The sequence below is a fragment of the Nycticebus coucang genome, chromosome 14 (genome assembly GCF_027406575.1).
Source record: "Nycticebus coucang isolate mNycCou1 chromosome 14, mNycCou1.pri, whole genome shotgun sequence".
Taxonomy (NCBI): domain Eukaryota; kingdom Metazoa; phylum Chordata; class Mammalia; order Primates; family Lorisidae; genus Nycticebus; species Nycticebus coucang.
In genome coordinates, this window is record NC_069793.1 from 51552092 (window position 1) to 51576372 (window position 24281).

Here is a 24281-nt window from a genome sequence, read left to right on the forward strand (position 1 = left end):
TTTAAAGAATAGTTATTTCCAATGTTATTTAAACGATGGTAGGTCACAGGAAAAGGTAAACATCCCAATTATTTTCATGAAATTAATGCACATTTAATACTGAAAATGGATAAAGAGATTATAAAAAAGTAGAGACTAATACCAATTATGAAATATGCTAAGTAAAATAACAGCGAACGTTGGAACCCAGCAATGTATCTGGAATAGGACTTTTCCAGGAATGCTATGGTGGTTGGTACACAGGAAGTGTATTAACTTAACTTGTTATGTCAACAAATTGGAGAAAAAGGACATAGCAAGAGTTGTTGAAAAGACATTGGGTGAAATGCTTACCGTCATTACTACTAAAACTTCGAAGTAAAATAGGAATGGAAAGCACTTAAATTAGTAATAAGAACCATTTATAAAAACCAAGAGTAAATATAATCCCCTACTTGGCAAAACCTCAAAAATATTCCCAGTATCAGTGCCTACACAAGGATACCTACCACCACTCTTTACACAACGGTGTCAAAAGTTTTAACTAATGAAAAGGGGGGGGGGGGCGGATAAAATTGGCACAGACAGTGGAAAGAAAGAGTAAGGCTTTCTTTTCTCTGCCACTAAGATTCTGTAAGTTTTCTAATCATATATATACATATATGGTTATATGTATGATTAGAAACTCAGGGAATCAAGGGAAAATATTTGCTAATACGATTTTTGCTAATATATATAATTTTTTTGCTTACATATATGAATTTTTTGCATATATATATATATGATTAGAAAACTCAAGAATCTAGGGAAAATTTTTGCTAAGATGGCCATACTGAAGATAGACTTGAAAATCTAAGAGATTTTTTCCTATTCTATTAATTAGATCCTAAAAATGAGAAATTACAACAAATTATATAATATAGTAGAACCCCTGTCAGCTGTAACAAACTAGTCAACATAAGGTACTAGGCTCACTGTACCGATACATACAAGCAGTGCGTGTCCAGTCTATGAAAATTAGGTCAACTTATAGAGGTGGTCAATATAGGGAGGTGGTCAACTATGGAGGTTCTACTATATTTAGAAATACATTTAACAAGAAATGGACAAATCTATACGATGAGAACTATAAAATCTTATTAAGATAACATAAATTAAAATGGAAATAAAAATAGGTTCTTGCTTGTAAAGATTTAATATAAATATGAATCCCCCCCAAAAAATAACATAAACCTAACACAATTGCTCAAACAAGGTTTTTTTCTTTACATTTTTAAATGATTGAATTACTTAGAAGAATAAGTGCTGATTAGTAGCTAAGAAAAGACATGAAGTGGCACAGTGAGAATGACTTGTCTCAGCAGGTATCAGAATGTATGATAAAGTAATGTGATCAAGTCTAGAATAAAGACTCCAGAAAGAGTTCCCAGAATATATGGTAACTTAAAGGGGACAGATGTGTTCAAGTGTAAAATGACTTAAAAAATGGCTTTGAGGGCGGCGCCTGTGGCTCACTGAGTAGGGCGCCGGCCCCATATGCCGAGGGTGGCGGGTTCAAACCCAGCCCCGGCCAAACTGCAACAAAAAAATAGCTGGGTGCTGTGGCGGGCGCCTGTAGTCCCTCCCAGCTGCTTGGGAGGCTGAGGCAAGAGAATCGCTTAAGCCCAGGAGCTGGAGGTTGCTGTGAGCTGTGTGATGCCACGGCACTCTACCGAGGGCCATAAAGTGAGACTCTGTCTCTACAAAAAAAAAAAAAAAATGGCTTTGACACAAATGCCTGTCTGTTTGAAAGAAAACATAAACAGGATCCCTACCATTCACACCAAATGCAGACACGCATTCTGAAAGAACATAAAGCTTTACCTGCAACACACACCCCTCCTTCTCTACAAACACTCCTAGGACCTTATGGGTCAAAAGCAACCTCTCTCTACTCCCTGAATTCACACAGATCTTTGTGGGCATCATCTGACGACACATAAAGAATAATTTGAAATCTAGGAAAATGGGTAACCTGTCGGGTCATCTTTTCTCCCATGTGCCTGTTTAGCCATGAACCCCCTTCTACAGAGAACATTCCTGACAATGTGGCCTAAGCTTACCTTTCACACCCCCCACCGGGTGCCTTTGCTGCCTCCCACTCAGAGGACGTGGGCGGTCCACCTGCTTCCAGGTCTCCCAGCCCTGGAATCCTCTCCTTGGACCTCCCAGACATTGGGTTGAGCCCCCTCCCCGCCTCCCCACTCTGTGTCTTCATCCTACTCACCCCAGGCTGCCTCCTGCTCCACAAATTTAATCCATACCCCTGTCCTCTTGCCATTCCCTCTCTGCAGCTAATTCTCCTTTCCCACAGCTTTAATTACCCTACGTCTTAGGATCCCAATGGGTATCTCCGGTTTCAACCTATCTGCCCAATTCTAGACTCGCATCCCCCTATAATCGCCCCCTGGTGACTTCCTCCTGAACACCTTATTTCCTCATTTCTGCTAGTGGCAGTACTGTCCTTCCAAGCATAAAATCTGAGAATAACCCTTGGCTCTTTCTCCTCTTTAATCTTTAATATACTGTCGATTTCTAAGTTCCACTCAAAATGTCATACGGGCGCCACCATTTTAGTAAAGCTCATGACCCCTAAAGCTTTAACTGACTATCCACACTAACTCTCCCACGTCCCCTTCTGCCAGCACCGCTCTCCTCAGCAGCACCTCACAGAGCCCGTCCTTTGTCCTCAGAAGTGAGGCGGCCTGCAGCGCTGATAATCCCCCTGCTTGGCCCAAGGTCTTAAAAACACACCCTTCTCCCTCTCTCCGGCAGTGTAACCTCTGTCTCACTCCTCATCACAGACTTTGCACAGTCAGACTGGGCTCCTGGACCTCAGAGGTCCAGCACTGCTGCAGACAAGCTGCTCACTGAACACGTACCCACTTCTTGATGCGTAGAAGACACTGGAGAATATAACCTCAAAGGGAAGGTCAACTACAGTCACACAAAGCAGCCCACCTTGCTCAAACAAACATACAAGTACTTTTTAAAAGGGAGAGAGGCCTACACTATAAAAGGCATAAATAGATTTTTGATCCTAATATATGAAATATATTTAAAGTAAGTATAATGAATGGCAAAAACAACAATATCAAATCCAAGGTGTCAGGGTTTTAGGAGGCAGGAGCCCATCCACTGAATACCCTTCTGTGGTTATCTAGCAGGCCTGGGAGTGCCCTTGGACCCCGGGTGAGCACTATTTCTTTTTTTTTTTTTTTTTTTTTTTTAATTTGGCCGGGGCTGGGTTTGAACCCGCAACCTCCGGCATATGGGACCAGCGCCCTACCCGCTGAGCCACAGGCGCCGCCCGGTGAGCACTATTTCATCCTGGCTCCCACCAGACACCGAGAGGGCCGGCACAGGACTCCTTACTTGCTTTCTTTCAGGTCCTTCCATATCATTTTGCCTCTTTACAAAGTAATAGAAAAAAGTGGGAGAAAGGGGGAGGGGAAGGAGGGAACACCCCCAAATACAACTCTCTGCCCTTGAATGGAGATTCTGGTACACAGAAGGCAACTTACCTCTACTTTTTCTACTACTTGCTTCCCAAAAGAGCAAACTTTGGTGGAACAGGTGACTGTCATGTTTTCGGAACTCTCATACTGACTGGTTACACCATAGAAAGCCCCGGCATCATCTTGAATATTGCAGTTTAAATCAGCCTGTTGGAAAGCAAATAGAAGTAGAGGTTATTCTCTCATCCCAGGGCCCCAAGCAGTAACTGTCAGGGTGAGACCTCTATGCGGCTGAGTGGAGGGGAGGGTTGGCCTGGAGAGGCAGCGAGGTGAACAAGTTCAATGCCCATCGGTCATTTTTTGAAGGGGGTGCTAACCTGGGCAGTCTTCCCTCGAAGTGACATGCCACATGTATTGATTTCCTTTTACTTTCTTGCACTTAGTATCAGAATAATACTGTGCCCTTACGATAAAAGATCCACATAGTCTTTGAAATATATGCAGAAAACAGGATATGAATTAGATTCCTATTCACTAATCTTTAGAGATATTTAAAATAACAGGAGACTCTATAGCTGACTAGTCATTTGTTTGTAAGTAAAAACAGAAACATTACTAAAAACGACAGCATCCAGAAGGGAAACAGTCTTACTGAGATGGTGAACACAAGTGCCACTCATTTAGCACATCTGTATTAAGTGCCCACAATAGGAGGCTCATGCTAGACTTTATATAGGACTTGGTCATGACCTAATACGGGAGACAGATTACATAAAATAATTATTACTCAGAGAGCAAAGAAGTACCACGTCAAAGGTACTTCCAACAACGGAAGGCAGTACTTTCAACCAGGGTTCTTAGTTAAGGGATAGATAAGATGGGCCAATGCAGACAAGGCTGGGCTGGGGTAACAGTGAGGGCAGAAGCCTGGGAGAAATGAGTTTAGAAATGTAAGTTGAGTGCAAGTCAAGGAGGGCTAAATAAAAGGTGTGGATTGTGTGCTCTTAAGGAATGGAAGCTCCTTGGACATTTTGGTGCTGGGAAATGAAGTGATGAGTGCTGTTCTTTGGGGAAAATGTCTCGGCAGGAGATACTGCCCATTACAGAAGGTAGCTGCTGCAGTGTTTGGGTCACTGGTGTGGTCTGAATGTGTCCCCTCAAATTCATGTGTTGGAAACTGAATCCATAATGCAGTGTTGGAAGGCGGGGCCTTGGAGAGGTATTCAGGAGTTGAACGCTCTGCCCTCAGGAATGGGTTAACCTAGCCGGTAAAAGGGTTTTCGGGAAGTAGTTGGCTTTCTCTTGCCCTTCTTCTGCCCTCCATCATGTGAGGATGCAGGAAGGCCTCCCCAGATGCTGGTGCCTTGAAACTTCAACTTTCCAGCCTCTAGAAATGGAAAAAATAGATTCTGTTCTTTATAAATTACCCAGTCTGTGGTATTCTGTTATAGCAACACAAAACAGACTAAGACAGTCACTGATTAACAGGACCCCCTTCCCTTGAGTATCTACTGACACCCTACTGTAGATCAGGTGATGTGTTTAGAGCTGGGAATAACAGTGAGCAAAAGCTGAGCCAGTCCCTGGCCTTGCGAGGCTTAAGATTTAGTGGGGCAGACACCCCAACAGAGATAAGCCCCACCATGAGAGGCACAGGGGATGAGAGAACAGACAACCTTGGGGAGAGGCCCCAGGGGTCTGGATGCTTCTGATGAGGACGCAGCTTCACTCCGAAGAAGGAAGATGTGGTTCAAGCAGAGGAGTACACGCTAATAAGAGAGAGAAAAGGAGGTTCAAGGGATACATGGCCAGAAAGAAGTGTTAAAGAGACACCAGGGCGAGGGTACAGCAGGACAGCTGGGGAGACGGGAGGGTTTGGGTCTCACATCCTGAGACAGAAGCACACAGGAGTGACAAACAGATAGGACCGGAATAGGGACAGGGCACAATCAGACCTGCGTTCCTAAGAGACACCCTGAGCACAGTTCACAGAGGACTCCAGAAGGGAGCAGAGTGGGTGCAGACCACATCAGCATAGCATCCCAACGAGAGATGACGATACCTGGGCTGGTGCGGTGGCTGCTGAGACAGAGGTGGGTGTCAAATGAGACTTCATATTTTGTGAGGTTTGGCACATTCTGACCAATTTTAATACCTTGGCAGGTACCATAAAGACCTGGGTTATCCTACATATTTTTTAAGGACCTGCACTAGAATTTCCTACTTGAATTGGATATCAAGAAAATGTCCATCTTCTCAGCCACAACTTCCTATTTTCTGCTTTCAAATAAAGAAAACCATATTCTTTATATTCCCCCTTCTACCTTACGTGCCAAGAAATCCAAAGCTAAATTCAGTGCTCGGCTACAGTAATTAACTTGTCCCAGGGGTTTCTAACAGCTGCTAACAGCCGGGGTACAGCTCCTTTTACTTGTTTCCAACCTGCTTTAACCTGTACTTGTCCAGTTTTACATTATTCATAAATCTAGTAAGCTTTCTAACATTTTGCTTTTTGGATTTTATGGGGTACAAATTGTAAATAAATAAAAATACCCAGGTGTGCATTTTTCTCACATTCAAGGGTTTAACATTTGGCTCCACAGAAGAGCAGCTTAGCAGGAAATAATGCTTGTCTTTGCTTAGCTGAGATCTGCCTCTGAGCTCCCCAAGGCTGACGAGGCCCCCGGGGCTAACTGAGCACCAGCCTCCAGGGGAGACAGGCTCCCCCCACATCCTCCCACGCGGGAGCTCTGAAGGTTGGGATTACATTCATTACCTTTAAGAATTGCCCCTGCCTTGTTTTGCTTTCACCTTGAAACACACGGCTCTAAAAAGTGGCTCAGGTGTTTGAAGGTGGTAGGATTAATGCTCTATTACGATGTAGCCTGTGCCAAAAAGTTTTAGTATTTTGTTTTAAAGTAAAAACATCTACGTTGTAAGTCAAGGAGTACAGGAGAAAATCAAACTGCAAGAAGGGCATGGCCCCACACACTCGCCAACCTCTCCAGATGTGGCATCATTTTAACCCCCGCCTCTTTATTTGACAAACTTACTTTAGGGAATAATCATAGGGAATCAGTGTTACTCATTTCTCAAGCATCCTTTTAGGACATTTAGCACTGAGGTACTTAAGCACATCATATACACTTTCTCCCTTTCTGCACAGAGAGTAGCACACTATCTTCACTCTTCAATACCTTGCTTTAAAAAATACAGATACTTGTACATGTCAGAATAGTACTGATATAGGACATTGGGGGTAATAAAGAACTACCATTTAAAATAACAAACAGCCACACTTTCTAGTGGCTGCATACTATTCTACTACACAATTGTCCCTGACTTTATAATGCTCTACTGGTGACTATGTAGGGTACTTCCCAATAAACGGCCAAGAAATGGTATATGTAAAGCAGAAAAGGTGCATTAGCAATTATTTGTACTTTCTTTCAACTTTTAACAAATTCTCAGCTTTGAAAAAGAGTATTCAGGGGCTGGGCGCAGTGACTCATGCCTGTAATCCTAGCACTCGGGGAGGATGAGGTGGGGGGACTGCTCAAGCTCAGGAGTTCAAGAGTGAGACCCTGTCTCTACTAAAAACAGAAAAAACTAGCTGGGTGTTGTGTTGTGGTGGGTGCCTGTAGTCCCAGTTAGTTGGGAGGCTGAGGCAAAAGGATCACTTGAGCCCAGGAGTTGTGAGCTATGATGACACCATGGTGCTCTAGCCTGGGCAACAGAGAGAGACTGGGGTTGGGGGTGGAAAAAAATATTCGCATGCTATGAATACACTGTGAACTAATATTGTAATTCAAACTAGTTATCTTTGATGTAATCAAGTTCTCAAAGACCGGTAAACAATCAAAAGCAGTCTGAAAAGCCAGGGATAATGGTGCATTCCTATAATGCCAGATACTTGGGAGGCTAAGGCTAGAGGGACCACTTGAGTCCAGGAGTTCAAGACCAGTCTGGACAACATTAGCAAGACTCTTGTCTCTAAAAGGGGAAAAAAAAGTCTGGTGTTTTTGGTGTACAGAGTAGAGTGTGGGATGGAACACAGGGAAATTAGCAATTGGGGGCACCTGCTGTTGAGAGGCTACACTAAGTTGGGTTATGTTAAAAAACTGTCAAACTCAGCTAACTTAAATTTTACAAGATAATCTGTCAAAATAACTTTAGAACAACTTTAAAAGCGAGTCACCATGATTTGATGTTAGCAAAACTGCTGAAAGTGTTCAGCACTATGCAAGGTTCTGTGCTTAAGGCATACTAGTGAAAGCAGCTGCCCCATGGCAGGGCCACACCTGGCAGATACACTACTTGAGTGGATTGTTTTCAAGGCCCCTTTCCTTTACTCAAGAAAATTATTTTCAGGAATAATCAGCACTTTATTTCAGCTGTTGTATTTTAAACATTAAAAACTCCAAAAGCAGAAACAGAATTGCAGAGTTGAAGTAACTTAAGTCCTGTGTCCCTGTCTTCACAATCACTACACTACTTTCGCTCATCTGTATAAACCATTGTATGAAGGAGCAGATTTACCTGCACCTGAGGCAAGTTCCAATGATTCCAAACTACTAAGAACCTACTCTGGAAATGAATACCAGGCTACGTCCACATGTGTTATTAAAGAAGCCATATAATGGATAACTAACATGTGTGCTAATTTGGAGCATATATATGTTATATGCATGTATCAGGTTGGTGCAAAAGTAATTGTGGTTTTGGACCATGAACTTTTAATCATTATAACTATGCTCAAATACAACTTTATTAATCAAAATAGGCACCATTACAATCAACACATCGTGGCCGATGAGAACTATGTTTCTTCCTGTAGCGTAAAAATCTGTGCTTTGGGATTCAACAAAGTCTTGGAAAGCATTTTCTGCATCCTACTGGTTGTAGAAACGTTCTCCCTGCAAAAAGTTGTTAAGATGCTTGAAGAAAATGGTGAGAGATCAGGAGAATATGGTGAATGAGGCAAAACTCTGCAGCCCAATTCATTAAGCTTCTGAGAAAGATGAGACCCCGTTGTGCTGGTTGTGTGCCGTGTGGTCGGGCATTGTCACGGAGAACGGGGCCCTTTCTGTGACCAGAGCTGGCTGCAGGCATTGCAGTTTTCAGTGCAGCTCACCCATTTGCTGAACATACTCCTTGGATGGGATGGTTTTGCCAGGATTCAGCAAGCTGTAGTGGATCAGACTGGTGGCAGACCACCAAACAATGACCATGACCTTTTTTGGGTACAAGTTTGGATTTTGGAAGTGCTCTGAAGGTTCCTGTTGGTACAACCACTGTACCAGTTGTCATATGAAACCCACTTTTTGTTGAACATTACAATCCAATTGAGAAATGGTTTGTTGTTGTTGTGTAGAAGAGAAGACACTTAAAAACAACTTCCCTGGGTTTTGGTCAGCTTATGAGGCAGTCACTTGTTGAGCACTTCCACCCTTCCAATTTGCTTTGAATGCTGAATGAGTGTAAAATGGTCATGGTTGAGTTCTTTAGCAACTTCTCATGCAGCTGTCAGAAGATCAGCTTTAATGATTGGTTGTTGTCAACTTCCAATGGCCACCAACCGCACTCCTCATCTCCTTTGCAAAACTTCTTCAACCACCACTGCACTGTGCATTCCTTAGTAATTCTTTGGCCAAATGGGTTGTTGATGTTGGGAATTATTTTCTGCTGCTTGATGATCCATTTTGAACTCAAATAAGAAAACTGCTTGAATTTGCTTTTTGTCTAGCATCCTTTCCACCATCCAAAATAAATATAAACAGCAAGTAATAGGTCATTAGCAAGATAACCAAGGGAGAAATGCACATTAAAATGATGTATAACATAACCGCAGTTAAGACTGTAAGTCTGGGATCAAACTGCCAATTTCAATAATGCAAAAACCACAATTACTTTTGCACCAACCTAATATATATGAGATAAAAATTCAATACTAATGCCACCAGTTTCTTAGGATTTAGGCCAACAAAAGATTTTTTAAAATTTTACCAGTGACCTTTTGTTTAGAACGGTAGGCATGTGGGGACCAATTATGAAGAGCCGTACTACAACCATTCCTGGATATACCCTTGATGAACACATGGCTGTGTTTCAATGGGTGTCCCTGGGAGCGTAATTGTGGGCCATAGGCTCCATGTGCATTTTAGCATTCATTTAGATAAGTGGCGCTGATAGTTGCTGAATTATCTTGCTTTTATTTTCAACAGTTTGAGAGAATTTTATATTTAACCTTTAGTGTAAAGGCAATAGGTTAGGTTTTAATAGGCATCTCAACTACTAGTAAATAACCAAGTTTCTATTGTAACTAGAATACCCTTTTAGAATTACCCTTGAATATGGAAACAATCATACAGCCACCCAACCGCATCGCAGCTGCTCTTCAGGAATTTTCTAGCAAGAGGTATTGATGCAAGAGATAATTATCTGTCAGCTGATGGTATTATGACTCTTCCAGAAATAGTCACTGAACTCCCAAGAAGTAAAGGTCATATCAAAGAAAGAATACCAGTACTGAGTCAACAACAAAGGAGGCAAGGTCTGAAGAGAGCCTGGGATTCGCACAGAGTTTGTCACCCAGCCCACAGACACATCCCACACCTCCCCACCCAACGTGGAAGCTGTAATGGGAAGCAAATCAATTTCATATAATTCTGAAAGCAAGAAAATGAGTAAAAAATGCATCGCTATCAGAGAGTCAAACTATTTCTGCTTGATTAGCTTTTATCTGACCACAGGATATTTTCCAAAAGCAAATGAATAGATAAAACCCAAGAAACAGCTAAAATCCAGCAGACTTATCTTCCCAGTAAATTCCAAAGTCAGACCATATCCTATCCCCTGGGCACCAGCTAGCCAATAAATAAATAAATAAATAAAAGTTGGTCATGGTTCTAATGTTAAAAACCAACACTCGGAAAATGTGGCTGGGAGGGCAAGTCTGGGGAACCAGGCTCTTCTAAGAGCCTTATCTCAGTTTCCTCTAGAAATAGAGATACTAACAAAAATGAGTTCAGAGGCCTCCGCTTCCTCCTGCCTCCCTTCCACAGCACCCTGACCTGCACTGCCACTACGGCAAATACTTTCAGACCCAGGAAAATCATTACTTCCATAATGTTGCTACATAGTCCTAACTGTTAGATAGTTCTTTTTCCTGTTGCATTCGTTTTCTCAGCAGCTGTAACAAATTGCCACACATTTCGTTGCTTAAAACAACACAAATTTAGTATCTTATACTCCTGTGGGTCAGAAACCCAACACAGGTCTCTGCAGGCTAAGACTGTGGTGCTGGCAGGGCTGCACCTGAGGGATCTGTTTCCTGGCCTCTTCCAGCTATTCAGACTATTCACAATCCCCTTCCCAAAGCCGGCAACAACCAGCTGGGTCCTTCTCACATTTCCAGCTGTTTTCTCTCTGGATTATCTTCTTTGCCTCCCTCTTTCACTTTTAAGGAAGTATGGGACTACACAAGGCCTACTTGGATAATCCAAGACATTCTCCCTTGGGAGAATGGATGGCAGATGCCATCCATCTCCCCATAGATACAGATGGGGACATGTTTGGGGGAGCTATTATTCTGCTTATCACACCTGTTAAATTGAAATTAGCACCCCTGTAACTTGCACCCAGCACAGACCTAAGAACACTTTTATGAGACAATTCTCTTTCATTTCTCCCCAATCTCACCTTTTCCCTCCTCCTCCTCCTCACCCACAAGGTTCTTCAGGTTCTGTCTGCTTTCCAGGACTCCAGTTCTACATTTACTTTTATTAAACTCTATCCTCCTTTCAGACCTCCATTCATTTCATTCCTGTAGTCCAGGTATTTGCAAATGTTGCCTCTTATCTGCTACTATCTCATCTCAGCTGACTGAGCACCAACAGCACAAGCGAGGGATTTAGGTCACTTCTTTGGGTCTCACTTTTCTCATCTTTCTCCACAGAGAAGATGATTTCCAAAGGCCACTGCAGTGAGGGAGATGATACATATGAAATTCATCTGCAAACTAGGCCATACGAATGACAGCTGTTAACAATACCCACGATCGTTCCTATTAACTTGATTCAAAATACTGACCAGGACAGAGATGAAGTCAGAGCCTCAGCTCACATCTACAGAGACCTTCCCCCAACCTAGACAATGGTCTGCAATCAATAAGCATCTGGCCCCAATCCACATTTGTCAGGTGTGTGGCACAGATGTAACATTTACTTTTCCAAACAGAACAATCTGGATTTTTTTCCTGATCATGAGTTTATGACAAGTCTTAGATACTGGGGATAATATGTCAGATACAAAAATTACCATCCTTTCCACAAAGGCACGATTAGAGACGTTACGGAAGTTTTTCCTGGAAATAAAAAAGGCCATCATTACTACCTGTGTATTCAATGAATTAAAGACTGTAAGGTCTATTTGTAGGCAGGTCCTGGAAAACAAAATAAGGTAGAAGCAAAACCAGGTTTCAGTGACAGGCAAAGGCCGTGGACTGCATCAGAAAGCCAAGGAACAAAACATGCACCCTCAGAATGTTGCCAAATTCTTCCCTAAATCATCCTTCTCTTACACTTATTTTTCCCACAACTGAAACATTTAAACTGCCAGGCAAGAATTCAGATAGGTTTCTCCTCTATTAGCTTTCATTCAGCCCATTTACTCATGGGTATGTTCTGTTTAATTTCATGTTTTTGACCTTTTAGAGTCAATATTAAAAATGGAAAGGCTTCCAATAATTATCCCATTTCAAGGATCAGGAAAAAACAACAGCAACAACAAAAAAACAAGGCCTCAACCAGGTATGTGGGATCCAAATTCCTCTAAGGGGAAGGCTGGGCCAGGGGAGAGTGATCATCCCTGCAAGACCTCAGGCCTCTCCAAACCCGAGATCCGGCTGCAGGGGGCAGAGGATGAGGAAGCGACAGCTCCCAATGTCCAGTGAAGGATGGGAGCCAGCAGCGTCTGCTGAAGACAGCTACTGGGTCCCAGGCTTCATTGGGGAAAAGTGTGCTGGAACAGGGAAGCAGGTAACCCCCTAGGAAGAAGATAGGGGCCTGGGGTCAGGGGCAGGATGTGGACATTCTCTTCTTCCCCAGAGGGCTTGATTGCAAAAATGAAAACATCAAGAGGATTGTCCCTGACCAAAAACAGGCTAATAGGCACTGATGGATCTATGTATATATGACTTAATAAAAGGAAAAAAAAAGTTAAAAAAAGGATAAAAAAAAAAAAAAAAAACACCACCACCACTTTGAACCTCTTCTCTTCATCCTCTCTAAGCAACGATCAAAGGACCAAGATTTCAAATTGTGAAGCAATTTTTTCCAATGGTAGCATCTGGCTCCTTGGCAGGCAGCACAGGGAGCTGGGCCCTGTTGCGGGCAGCTGTCCAGGCCTGCCACATGGTGAGGCTCAGCCAGGCAGGGCACTGCATGGCCTCGCAGCTGCTCGTACAGGCACCAAAGGACAATTGCTCTGTGCTGGCCAGGAACGGTCCTGCAGAAGTGCCCCTAGAGGCAGTGCCCAGCTGGGAGGTCTGCAGAAAGCTGGCTGCTCCCAAATTCTCCCCACCCATCTAATTTGCATACATCTGCATCCTGGCCAAGACCCCTGAAGCCAGCCCCACTGGCATTCAGGGGCCTGGGGTGATGTGAGACAGCTCCCCAGAAAGCAGCCAGCATTTGCAGAATGAAGGGGCTGCCTGCCCGGAGGGAAGAGGGTCTTGGAGAGTGTGTGTACTCAGGGGCCCTTGTGCCCCTGCCCAGCCCAACCCAACAGCAGCTGTAGCTTGCCTGCCACAGCTGTTTTAAATAAGAATAATAGGAATAAACTCAGCCGCTGCTCTTCAACTTACTTCCCACTAATTGTGGCATATATTTACATCTACAAAAAAGAAGATTTTTAAAAACATGACCAAGGGCCCCTTTATTGTGCAGATTGGCACCCCCATTTGAATTTCATAAACATTTAGTACTTCAAAGAGTCTTAAGAGCTTGCTCTAATTACAATATACAAGAGTTGAAAAGGCTGCCGGTTTGCATTGCAAATTCCTACAAATACCAGCATTCATTAAAAAAAATTCAATTAATATCACCCACACAACTTCAGGTAATCGCTACTGGCAACTTCACACTAAGGCTGGGATGAAAGAATCAGGGTCTCACCCTCAACTACAAAGCAGCTGCACAAGCCATTTCTCTCCAAGGAGGCAGTTAATGAATCCTGGGCACACAGCCGGGCGGCCCCAGCGCTTCCCAGCATCAGGTGTGTGAACTCTGGCCCAGGCAGCGCCCATTCCCAGTAAACAGGACTTTTTTGATTTGTAGTTTTTGTGCATAAAAAGTCTTATATAGAACAACCACCACCACCAACAACCAATATTTGTAGTGAAATAACAAGTGTAGGATTGCCAGACAGAAACAGGGCATTCAGTTAAATTTTCATGTCAAAAAAAACCCAAGAAATACGTTGTGTGTATATCTGTATCTCAGAAATACAGCATAGGACATATATGTACACATGCTTTCGAGATTTGGTTCAAATGCCCTATCTTTGTGAGGCCTTCCAGAATGTTCTCAGGCAAAATGGGTCCACCTCTGTGGTGCCACAGCAAGCTTTGTCCACGGTCCTTGCACAGCCCCTACCCCCAGCTACCTGTCAGCTTTGATTATCTCTCAGGGACCAAACTCTGATCCCCCAAGGCAGAACCTCTCCTTCAAGTCTGTTTCCTCAGTCTCCAGAAGCAAGGTCAAGTTCGTGAATGTTTGCTGAATGACTTTCTAGTGATGAGATGGCCAGGGAAACTTCTGGGTGAATGTCTTGGGGTCGCCTCCCACTCCTAGACATTCCTTGAAGAGGATTCCGCCAACAAACTATCAGATGTTAATCGGAGCTGGCAGAGTGCCCAATGTGTAGCAATTTCTTTAGGATTATTTACTGAATTAAATAACTTTTCAGGCAACTAACTAAAAAAGCAAAACAAAACGTGGAATATTCATATACATGTATGTATGTATACACACGCACACATTCACATAGTGTATGTGAATTCCAAACTACAACTATTTTACGAACTTTATGTCCACCCTGGATAGCATGCTGCTGAACAAAGGCTACCGAGAGAATTCCTTGCTCCCTCCAGCAGGCCCACAAAGAAGTTTGGACACAGGGCTGGGGGACAGGAAGGAAGCGGTGCTGGGCAGCAGTCTACTCAGAAAGCACTAACAATCAGTCTACTCTGAGAAACTTTAACAAGCCTCTCTGAATATGGTAACATCTCTTGCTAATCTTTCTTCCACTTAAATCGTCCTACCACTTAATTTTGTTCAATTAACTTCAGAACTTAACAGAGTTTGAGATGAGACAGAAGTAGATAGAAATGGAAAACTTACTGAGCTGAAAGGTCCCTTCTTACTGATAGCAGTTCAAAACATGTGGGGAGCAAATGATTCCATATTGCTAACTCCCCCTTCCACGAATAGCAACAGGAACATTTGGTTCCAAATGATAGACTCAAGTCTACAATTCCAACCTAAATCATGCAGAATCCGATTAGAAACAGGCTGCAACTCCAAAGGAGGGGGTCCATTCTGCCAGTTTACATGCGCAGCCGGTTTCGTCTTTTTAAATAAAGCCCAGTGGTTTTATTTGCAGCGGCTGTCTTTTCAGTGCAACAAAAGGATTTCATTTCTACCAAGATAAAAGCATCTTCTGAAAGTTGCCCTCTTCCCAGATAACTTGTGTTCTCTTTCTGTTTTATAAAATCTTTGTGACAGAAGAAATGGCCTGAAAGAAAATGGCAAACATGTTTTCTGTCTCTTTAAAACTTCTCCCTCTCTTTTTGGAAACTCAGACTTGCAACCCTGCTTAGGGCCAGGCTGGAAAGGGGCAGGGAAATGTTTTTTGTTCTTTGCACACAGGAAGTTGTGCTGTGTGGATGGAGACCCTCAGGCCTTTGTCATGGTTTTGTCTTCAGCGGAATCATTAACTGCAGTTAAAGAACAATAGCCTAGAATTGAAAAGCAATAGCCTTGCTTAAAAAGCTCCAAGTTTCTGCTTCAGTACAGGAAATTTGGCACTTTGGGACAAGAGTTCCCCGTTTTCCCTCCTTCTTCCTTCTCCTCAAATCACTTGTCCAGTTCTTATGATGTAGCTTGGTGGACAAGTGCTGAGCTTTTGGTAACATTCTCACATCTGTGTGGTTAATAAAACTCGCCTTGCTTTTTTTCCTTTAAAATTAAGAAAGTAAATTATGTGACTATGAGCATACTGTTAACTGTTTATGTTGAATGAGCATAATTCCAAGAATTTTAAAAAGCAAAACATTATTAATGACTGTAGGATGACATCGTTTACCCTGGTTTCCAAGATATGACTAATTTAATAATGTTTGGGGTGAGAAAATACTCAATGTGTATTAAAATTTTTGTTAAAACCTGACAAAAGGATACGAATCCATACAATCTTATTTTCATTACTTTATTATTCCAATCAAAGTTTAAGACTAAGCCTTTATCATATGAAGGATTATTATGAATATAGGTTTGGCTGTTCATGAATATCATGTTAAAAGGAAATAGCTTTGGCTGGGTGTAGTGGCTCATGCCTGTAATCCTAGCACTCTGGCAGGCTGAGGTGGGTGGATTGCTTGAGCTCAGGAGTTCAAGACCAGCCTGAGCAAGAATGAGATCCCATCTCTACAAAAAAAATCAGAAAACTAGCTGGGTGTTGTGGCAGGTACCTGTAGTCTCAGCTACTTGGGAGGTTGAGGCAAAAGGATGGCTTGAGCCCAGGAATTTGAAGATGCTGTGAGCTATGACACCAAGGCACTCTACACAAGATGACAGAGTGAGAATCAGTCTCAAAAAAAAAAAAACAAAAACAAAAGCATACAGGTTTCTTGAGACCAGTGCTCCCCATCTTGACATTCTTGAGCTATCAGGACTGAGAGTAGAATTTTGAGGCCTCTCCAAAGATACTAGTCTCAACTGCATTTCTTACTTGGTTAAATCCATAATTTTATTTCAGTAAGTCAACTTCCTGTGGCTGGAAATTAACTTTTTGATGGTCATCTGCAAGCTATACTTGGGTTTTGTCCTTTACGATGCAGGATTACATCACATCTACCTCTTCTAGCCCTGGAAAGTCTGTACTCATTTCCCAGGACTGCTGACATTTTCTTTATCTTAAATTAATTGCACTGTCTGCCATATCACAGGCAACCCATCTCCCTGAATCTCAACGCTGCTATGAAGCATGGCTCTGTCCCCGGTGGGTGGACATCCTCCCTTCTTAGGGCCTACACAGCACTCCATCGGTGTTTTATAAGGAAAACAGCAGTGTGGTCAGCTGCCAGTGACAAATGTTTGCCTCACAACAAATCTGGTTCTAAAATTCCTCTTCAACCATAACAACAATCGCAGTGCTGCATCAATGTGTCATTTTCTGGGATGTTTTAATTAGGGGGTCCAAATTTAAGCTAAAATTCAGCTGTTTGTGGTAATCTCAGCGCACATAGCTCAACTAAACCAGTGGTTCTCAACCTTCCTAATGCCGCAACCCTTTAATACAGCTCCTCACGTTGTGGTGACCCCCAACCATAAAACTATTTTCGTTGCTATCTCCTAACTGTAATTTCACTACTGTTATGAATCATAATCTAAATATCTGATATGCAGGAGACCCCCCCCCCCAAAGGGGTCGCGACCCATGGGTTGAGAACCGCTGAACTAAACAGACAAGGGAATGGCAAGATGTCTTCTACACTGGCCAGGGCAGGCGATAATAACCACATCACACCTTGCTCCTCCGCCTAGGGGTGGCAGGTGTTTATGATGTCAACTGTAGTAAGAATCCCGATTTTAGAACTGTCGAAATGAGAAAAATGTGTGTCTTAGAATTGAGGGAACAGGGGATATTTAACTTAATAGTTATTTCTACAGAGAATGAAGATGGATGAACGACTTTTGAGTATGACGAAAAAATAACTACAGGTTTAGAGGTATTTGAAGGTTGTTTTTTGTTTTGTTTTAAATCATGCCAGGTTAAGAATTACACTAAACCTGATACCTTGCTTTTCTTATGAAACACCCTTCCATATAGCTAAAAGTCATTATATTTCAAATTATCATTTTTAATGACTAGGTCATTTCCTATTTCCAGAGTTTATCTTAATTTAACCATTCTTATTTTGTTAGGATAATCCATACTAAATAATGTAGCCTTTTATATATATATATATATATATATATATATATATTCCTTGACTGAAATTGCACAAACATGTATCATATTAGGTTCATGATGCATTTAGGACTGAATTAAAAATTACACGTTCCCAAGACTATCTAGACTATTATGTTGCCTTTATAACCATAGTGTAAACACAATGCTATTCCCCCCACCTTACAAAGGCAGTTAATGGAATTTCACTGTCCTCTCTAGTAAGACTTAGGATCCAGCCTGCATTTCACATGACGAGTTTTATATTCTTTAATGTGACGGCCAGTTGGGTGTGGCCACAAGAGGACATGGGAGAGGTTCAGGAAAACAAATTCCTAAAAGAGGTCCTAAAGACAGGAGGAATGGCACACCACACCACACAAGGCCCCATGGGAGAGACTCAGAGTGGTTTGGGAGGCAGGGAGATGAGGGAGCTTAGGCTAGAGCCTTTATTGGGGTTTCTACAGGCATGGCGAGGCCAGGTGGAGCAGGATGAACAGTTTAGGACAGACAAGTCTGAATAATTTCTACTGATGCTGAGCCATAGTGATGGTGCCTAAGTTGCCTGGTACCTGGCTGTGGCCCTGGCCCGGGGACGGTTAAGGCGGAGGAATACCGCTTCCGGGGGATTGTGGGCCAGATAAGGGAGGCATGGCACTGGATTGGTTAGTCTGCAAATGGAAGGCACACTCCAGTGAGCCCTTTGCTACTACTCTATGAATTGGCTAGACTCAGAAATCTCTCCCCTAGCCATAAAGTTGTTCTAAAAAAGATATCAAAATGTAAAAATATATAAAAACACCCTTGGATCTCGTGTAAACATACAGCAGAACATCCCATCATGACAGGACTTCAGAGGGAAATTATCAATGTTATTACTTTCATTTATCATCACTGGCTTCCATTTAAGTGAAGTCCTGTTAATGTAGTTTCTAGAGACAGAGCTACGTATCAACACATACTTTATAAGGATTAAACACTATAAAGTATGTACTAAGGGAAGTCTGACAATTAAGTCTGTGAATTCATCCTAGAAAAAGTGCTACATATCTCACTGCTGAACATCACTACAGTTACCTTCGAAGTACTCCCCTTGGGAAGGTAGGCACCAACATCAGCGCCTAGTCCACCCTTCAAAGTAATTTTGGAACACTTTCTCTGGAATGGCCATCAAATCTGTCATCACATTTCCTTTGGTGTCCTGAATATTGTCAAAATGTCTTCCTTTCAATTGCTTTTATCTTGGGATAAAGAAAAAAGTCACTGGGGGCCAGATCAGGTGAGTAGGGAGAATGTTCAAATACAGTAATTTGTTTACTGGCTAAACACCCCCTCACAGACATTGCTGTGTAAGCTGGTGCTTGGCCATGATGCAAGAGCCATAAGCTGTTGGCCAAGATTTTCACTTGAGATTTTCTGAACTGTTTTTCTACTGATATTTACTTGGCTTGCTCTGCTTCTCACAGTCAGCTGATGATTTTGACACACCATTGGACAAATTTTTGTAATGTGTTTGTCAGTTCTGCTCATAACTGCCTGCCATTAACTCTCTTTATCAGTGATACTTTCTGGCCCCTCAGAAAAAATGTTTAATCCATTTGTACGCTGCCATTTTCTTCATGGCATTATCCCTATAAACTAACATGTTCCTGATTTCACTTCCACTCTTGTCAAGTTTAATGAAAAATTTGTTTGATTTTGAGACAGAGTCTCACTCAGTTGCCCTGGGGTTGAGTGCCATGGCATCACAGCTCACAGCAACCTCAAACTGTTGGGGTCAAGAGATCTCTTGTCTCAGCCTCCTCAGTAGCTGAGACTACAGGTGTCTGCCACAACACCTAGCTAGTTTTTCTATTTTTCATCAAGGCAGGATCCTGCTCTTGCACAGGCTGGTCTCAAACTCCTGAGCTTAAGTGACCTACCCTGCCTTGGCCTCCCAGAATGCTAGGATTACAGGTGTGAGCCACCAGCGCCCAGCCTTAACAAAAAAATTAATGTTTGTTTGTTGCTCATGATAGCCCATAAAAACATGTAACAATAACAGATGCCACTTAGTAAGACATGGACACTTGGTAACATGAACACAACTGTGAGACACAGATATACCAAGGCTATAAAACCTTACTGAGTTGTTTGTACAGTGCTGCCAACGTAAACACATGGTAGCAGGAGGTCTGATAATTAAGTCCGTAGGTTCAAATACTGCTGAAAAGAGAAGCCCCATTCCATCCTAGTCTCATAAAATCATCTTTCTTCTCTTTGTACTCAAATATGATATAGAAATACACACCCAGGAGTAAATAAAAAGGCAAAAAAGAAGAGAAAGGAAATAAATAGGATGCTGTCATAACACAGAAAAAGATAAAGAATGAAACTAGAAAAGGCAAAATGCCTTTACAGTCTCTGTAATACTCACTAAAAAGAATACCATCACTCTCTTAGCTAAAAAATTGTTTAAACACTGCCCAAACCATTTTGTATTCACAACTAAATTCTGATTCCTGTCTTTTCAGATTTTTCCACCCACTTCCCTCATACAAGCGAGGACCCTCAATGCACCTGAAATGCACCTCCAAATACCTTGTCCTGGGGCCTTTTCTCACCAGCACCTCTTAGCTAAGTGGTTCCCTGTAATCGTTCCCTACCATAATACCTGAAGATATTAATGCTGAAAGAAGAGGTAAACCCCTGATATCTCACTGGGAAAATGTAAAATAGTACAACCACTTTAAACAACAGTTTGGCAGTTTCTTAAAATGTTAAATACAGAGTGGCTATATGACCAGCAACCCCACTCCTATGTAGATATCCAAAAAAAAGTGAAACCATATGTGCACACGAAGACTTCATAGCAGCATTATTCCTAATAGCCTAAAGTGGAGACATTCTACATGTCTATCAACAAGTGAATGAATAAAGTAAAATGTAGTATATTCATTATTTAGCAATAAAAAAGAACTAACCATTGACTCATACTACCAAATAGATGTACCTCAAAACCATTGTAAGTCAAAGAAGGCAGATGCAAAAGACCATGCACCATGTCATTCCATTTACATGAGATGTCCAGAGAAGGCAAATCTGTGCGGACAGAAAGTAGATTAGTGATTGTCTGGGGCACAGGAGATCTTAACGGACTGGAAGAACATTCTAAATTTGACCATAGTATGGTTACATAATTCTGTAAATTTTTCTAAAAACCATTAAATTGTGTACTTAACATAGGAGAATTTTATACAACATAGGTTACCTCTCAATAAAAATAAGATCTAGGGGGGCGGCGCCTGTGGCTCAGTCGGTAAGGTGCTGGCCCCATATACCAAGGGTGGCGGGTTCAAACCCAGCCCCGGCCAAACTGCAACCAAAAAATAGCTGGGCGTTGTGGCGGGTGCCTGTAATCCCAGCTACTCGGGAGGCTGAGGCAAGAGAATCGCTTAAGCCCAGGAGTTGGAGGTTGCTGTGAGCTGTGTGAGGCCACGGCACTCTACCGAGGGCCATAAAGTGAGACTCTGTCTCTACAAAAAAAAAAAAAAATAATAAGATCTAGGCTCAGCACCTGTAGCTCAAGTGGCTAAGTCACTAGCCACATACACCAGAGCTGGAGGGTTTGAATCCAGCCAGGGCCCACTGTAACCAAAAATAGCCAGGCGTTGTGGTGGGCACCTTCCCAGCTACTCCGGAGGCTAAGGCAAGAGAACTGCTTAAGCCCAGGAGTTGGAGGTTGCTGTGAGCTGTGACGCCATGGCATTCTACCCAGGGCAATAGCTAAAGGCTCTGTCTCAAAAAAAAAAAAAAAAAATCCAGCTAGGCAAAGTGGCATATGGCTGTGGTCCCAGCTACTCGGGAAGTGCGGGCAGGAGGACCTCTTGAGCCCAGGAGTTAAGAGGCTGCAGTGCAGTGAGCTGTGACTGTGTCTAGCCTGGGGACCCATTTGGAAGCAGCTAGTGACATACCAGGACAGGTACATTCTACAGATAACCCATTTATACTGAGTTGTCAGAGGAAGCCAGTAAAATGTCAAATTGTAAACCCAATTTAAATTGCCTTCCCTCTTTTATTTTAACATAGTTATGACTGAATTTCTTTATAAAGATTAAGCATCCCTAATAATTATACTGAAGGAGTGCTGTTTTTCTATCACCTTCACAGAAGTGCTCAATTTTAATTCTGCAAATCTTAATAAACAAGTACCTCATTTCAGAGTAACTGTTTCTAAATTCGTACATCTCACACCTGTCACCATATTCTAAACATCTGCAAACTAGACCTCCTTATTTGGAGATTCATGACTGAAGGGCCCCATCACAGTAATAAGCATTTATTAAAATCATCTACTGAGTAAAACAGAGGCAATTTGGGAAGTAAAACAAAGCAAACAAAAAAAATTTTCTAAGCACTCTCTATACCATTTTAAATTCAAACAATATGCTAATTATCAGAAATCTTATTATCATTAACTACTACTGCTATTTAACTTGGAAGTACTGAAAATGATTTCTTTTCATCATATCCTACAGTTTATAATTTGCTTTTAATTAACTTAGATAAATAAAAACCTCTTTTTATATCCTTTATAATAATGGCTTCTCAAATTTTTTGATCACAGGACCCCTTTTAAACTCTTAAAAAAATGCTGTACCAGGCAGCCTGACCCTCACCTAACGTGAATTCCCAGAAGTCTTTCCTGGGTTTTGAATTTGCATTAACAGGCGTGTACATTCTGGCAGCAGTTTAATGATCATGTATGATACTGCAAACAGGACAAAAAAGAAGTGATTGAGAACTTCAAAGCACTTTGGCTTATCATAGGTTCTAACCATCTGTATTTTCAGTAGTAGAAATTAAAACTAAAAACATTGAAAAGTGTTAATTATTTCATTTTTAAAAATAAAATGCCTCATCTGAAACGCTTGAGACCAGAAGTGTTCCAGATTTCAGGTTTTTTCGGATTTTGGAATATAGTTTTGCATCATTTGCCAATGGGATATTTTCTGAGAAGTGCGTCATTAGGCAATTTTGTCATTGTGTGAATGTCACAGAGTGTTTCTTACACCAGTCTAGATGGTCTAGCCTATTCTACACCTACGGTATATGGAATAGTTTATTGCTCCGAGGCTATAATCATTGAAATTTCAATGTTTTCAAAACATTGAAAAGTGTTAATTATTTCATTTTTAAAAATAAGCTCATTACATGTTAATATTAATAGATAAATCTTTTAAAAATTACACATGCTTGGGGTGGTGCCTGTGGCTCAAAGGGGTAGGGCACCGATCCCGTATGCCGGAGGTGGTAGGTTCAAACCCAGCCCCGGCCAAAAACTGAAAAAAAAAAAAAAAAAAAAATTACACATGCTTGTGTATTTAAAAAATTAGTTCTGCTTGAACAAGAGTAAGACTCTCTCTCTCTACTAAAAATAGAAAAACTAACTGGGTAGCCGGGCGTTGTGGCGGGCGCCTGTAGTCCCAGCTACTAGGGAGGCTGAGGCAAGAGAGTCATGTAAGCCCAAGAGCTGGAGGTTGCTGTGAGCCATGTGACGCCATGGCACTCTACTGAGGGCGGTAAAGTGAGACTCTGTCTCTACAACAACAAAAAAAAAAAAAAAAAAAAGAAAAACTAACTGGGTATTGTGGCCAGCACCTGTAGTCCCAGCTACTTGGGAGGCTGAGACAGGAGGACTGCTTGAGCCCAAGAGTTTGAGGGTGCTGCGAGCTGTGATGCTACAGCACTCTACCCAGGGGGACAGAGTGAAGACTCTGTCGCGCGCGTGTGCACACACACACACACACGCACACATACACTCTAAATAAAATAAAATAAAATAAAAACCCAAAATTAGTAAGAAGGGTAGTGCTGTTTTACATGTTTCAGTAGGCTCTTCAAATAATTGCAGTCACCCTTCTTAGATATTACATTGAAACTTAGCAGTGATAGTAGTTTCTTGAAGGTTAGCTGGAACACGACATGAAACCATGTCAATAAACTTTTCCAATTCTTGTAACATTAAAATCCATTGGTCTATCTAACACATAAATATTAGGAAGTTGTCGAGTTCACTGAAGTGGGAACAAATTTCCCCCAAGTCTTTTCACTTGATAATTCCAATTTTATCTTTGGCAACAAATAATGTCTGTTTTCCTTGAAGTAACAGGTTCATTTTCAACATGTCCTATAGATTCAAGATGTAATAAAAGTTATAAAGGACATTCTTGGCTTTACTGATTCATTTTTTTAAAAAACGGTGGGTACATTTTAGTAGCAGCATTACTGCTTTGATTCATATGAAGGTTAGGAGCAGTTTTACTCCACTGCTTTCACATCACGGGTGTGAACATAAGCAGAGTGCAAAAGGCAAATCGTGTCTCAGGATCAGAAAGAAAATAATAGGATCTTGTCAACCCATTAAAAGGATACTGAGGAAGCCCTAGGGGTTCATGGGTCACGTTTTGAAAATTATTGTGTAGGGTGGTGCCTGTGGCTCAAAGGAGTGGGGCACTGACCCCTGTGCTGTAGGTGGCAGGTTCAAACCCAGCCCTGGCCAAAACTGCAAAAAAAAAAAAAGAAAGAAAATTG

At 41.9% G+C, this 24281-nt stretch overlaps 1 protein-coding gene and 1 non-coding gene across 10 annotated transcripts in view; one reads left to right on the top strand and one right to left on the bottom strand.

The window, feature by feature from the left end:
* The window catches only part of TEAD1 (TEA domain transcription factor 1), a 265733-nt gene that overhangs the window by 15955 nt on the left and 225497 nt on the right, over positions 1-24281 (bottom strand). For all 9 annotated transcript variants that reach the window (XM_053560911.1, XM_053560915.1, XM_053560914.1 and 6 more), the window contains one exon: positions 3543-3683. In XM_053560911.1, the coding sequence (XP_053416886.1) occupies positions 3543-3683 (141 nt within the window). The remainder of the gene's footprint in view (positions 1-3542; positions 3684-24281) is intronic.
* Positions 22279-22470, top strand: LOC128566227 (small Cajal body-specific RNA 16). Its single transcript, XR_008374512.1, has one exon. It is a non-coding gene; the product is annotated as a small Cajal body-specific RNA 16 (non-coding RNA).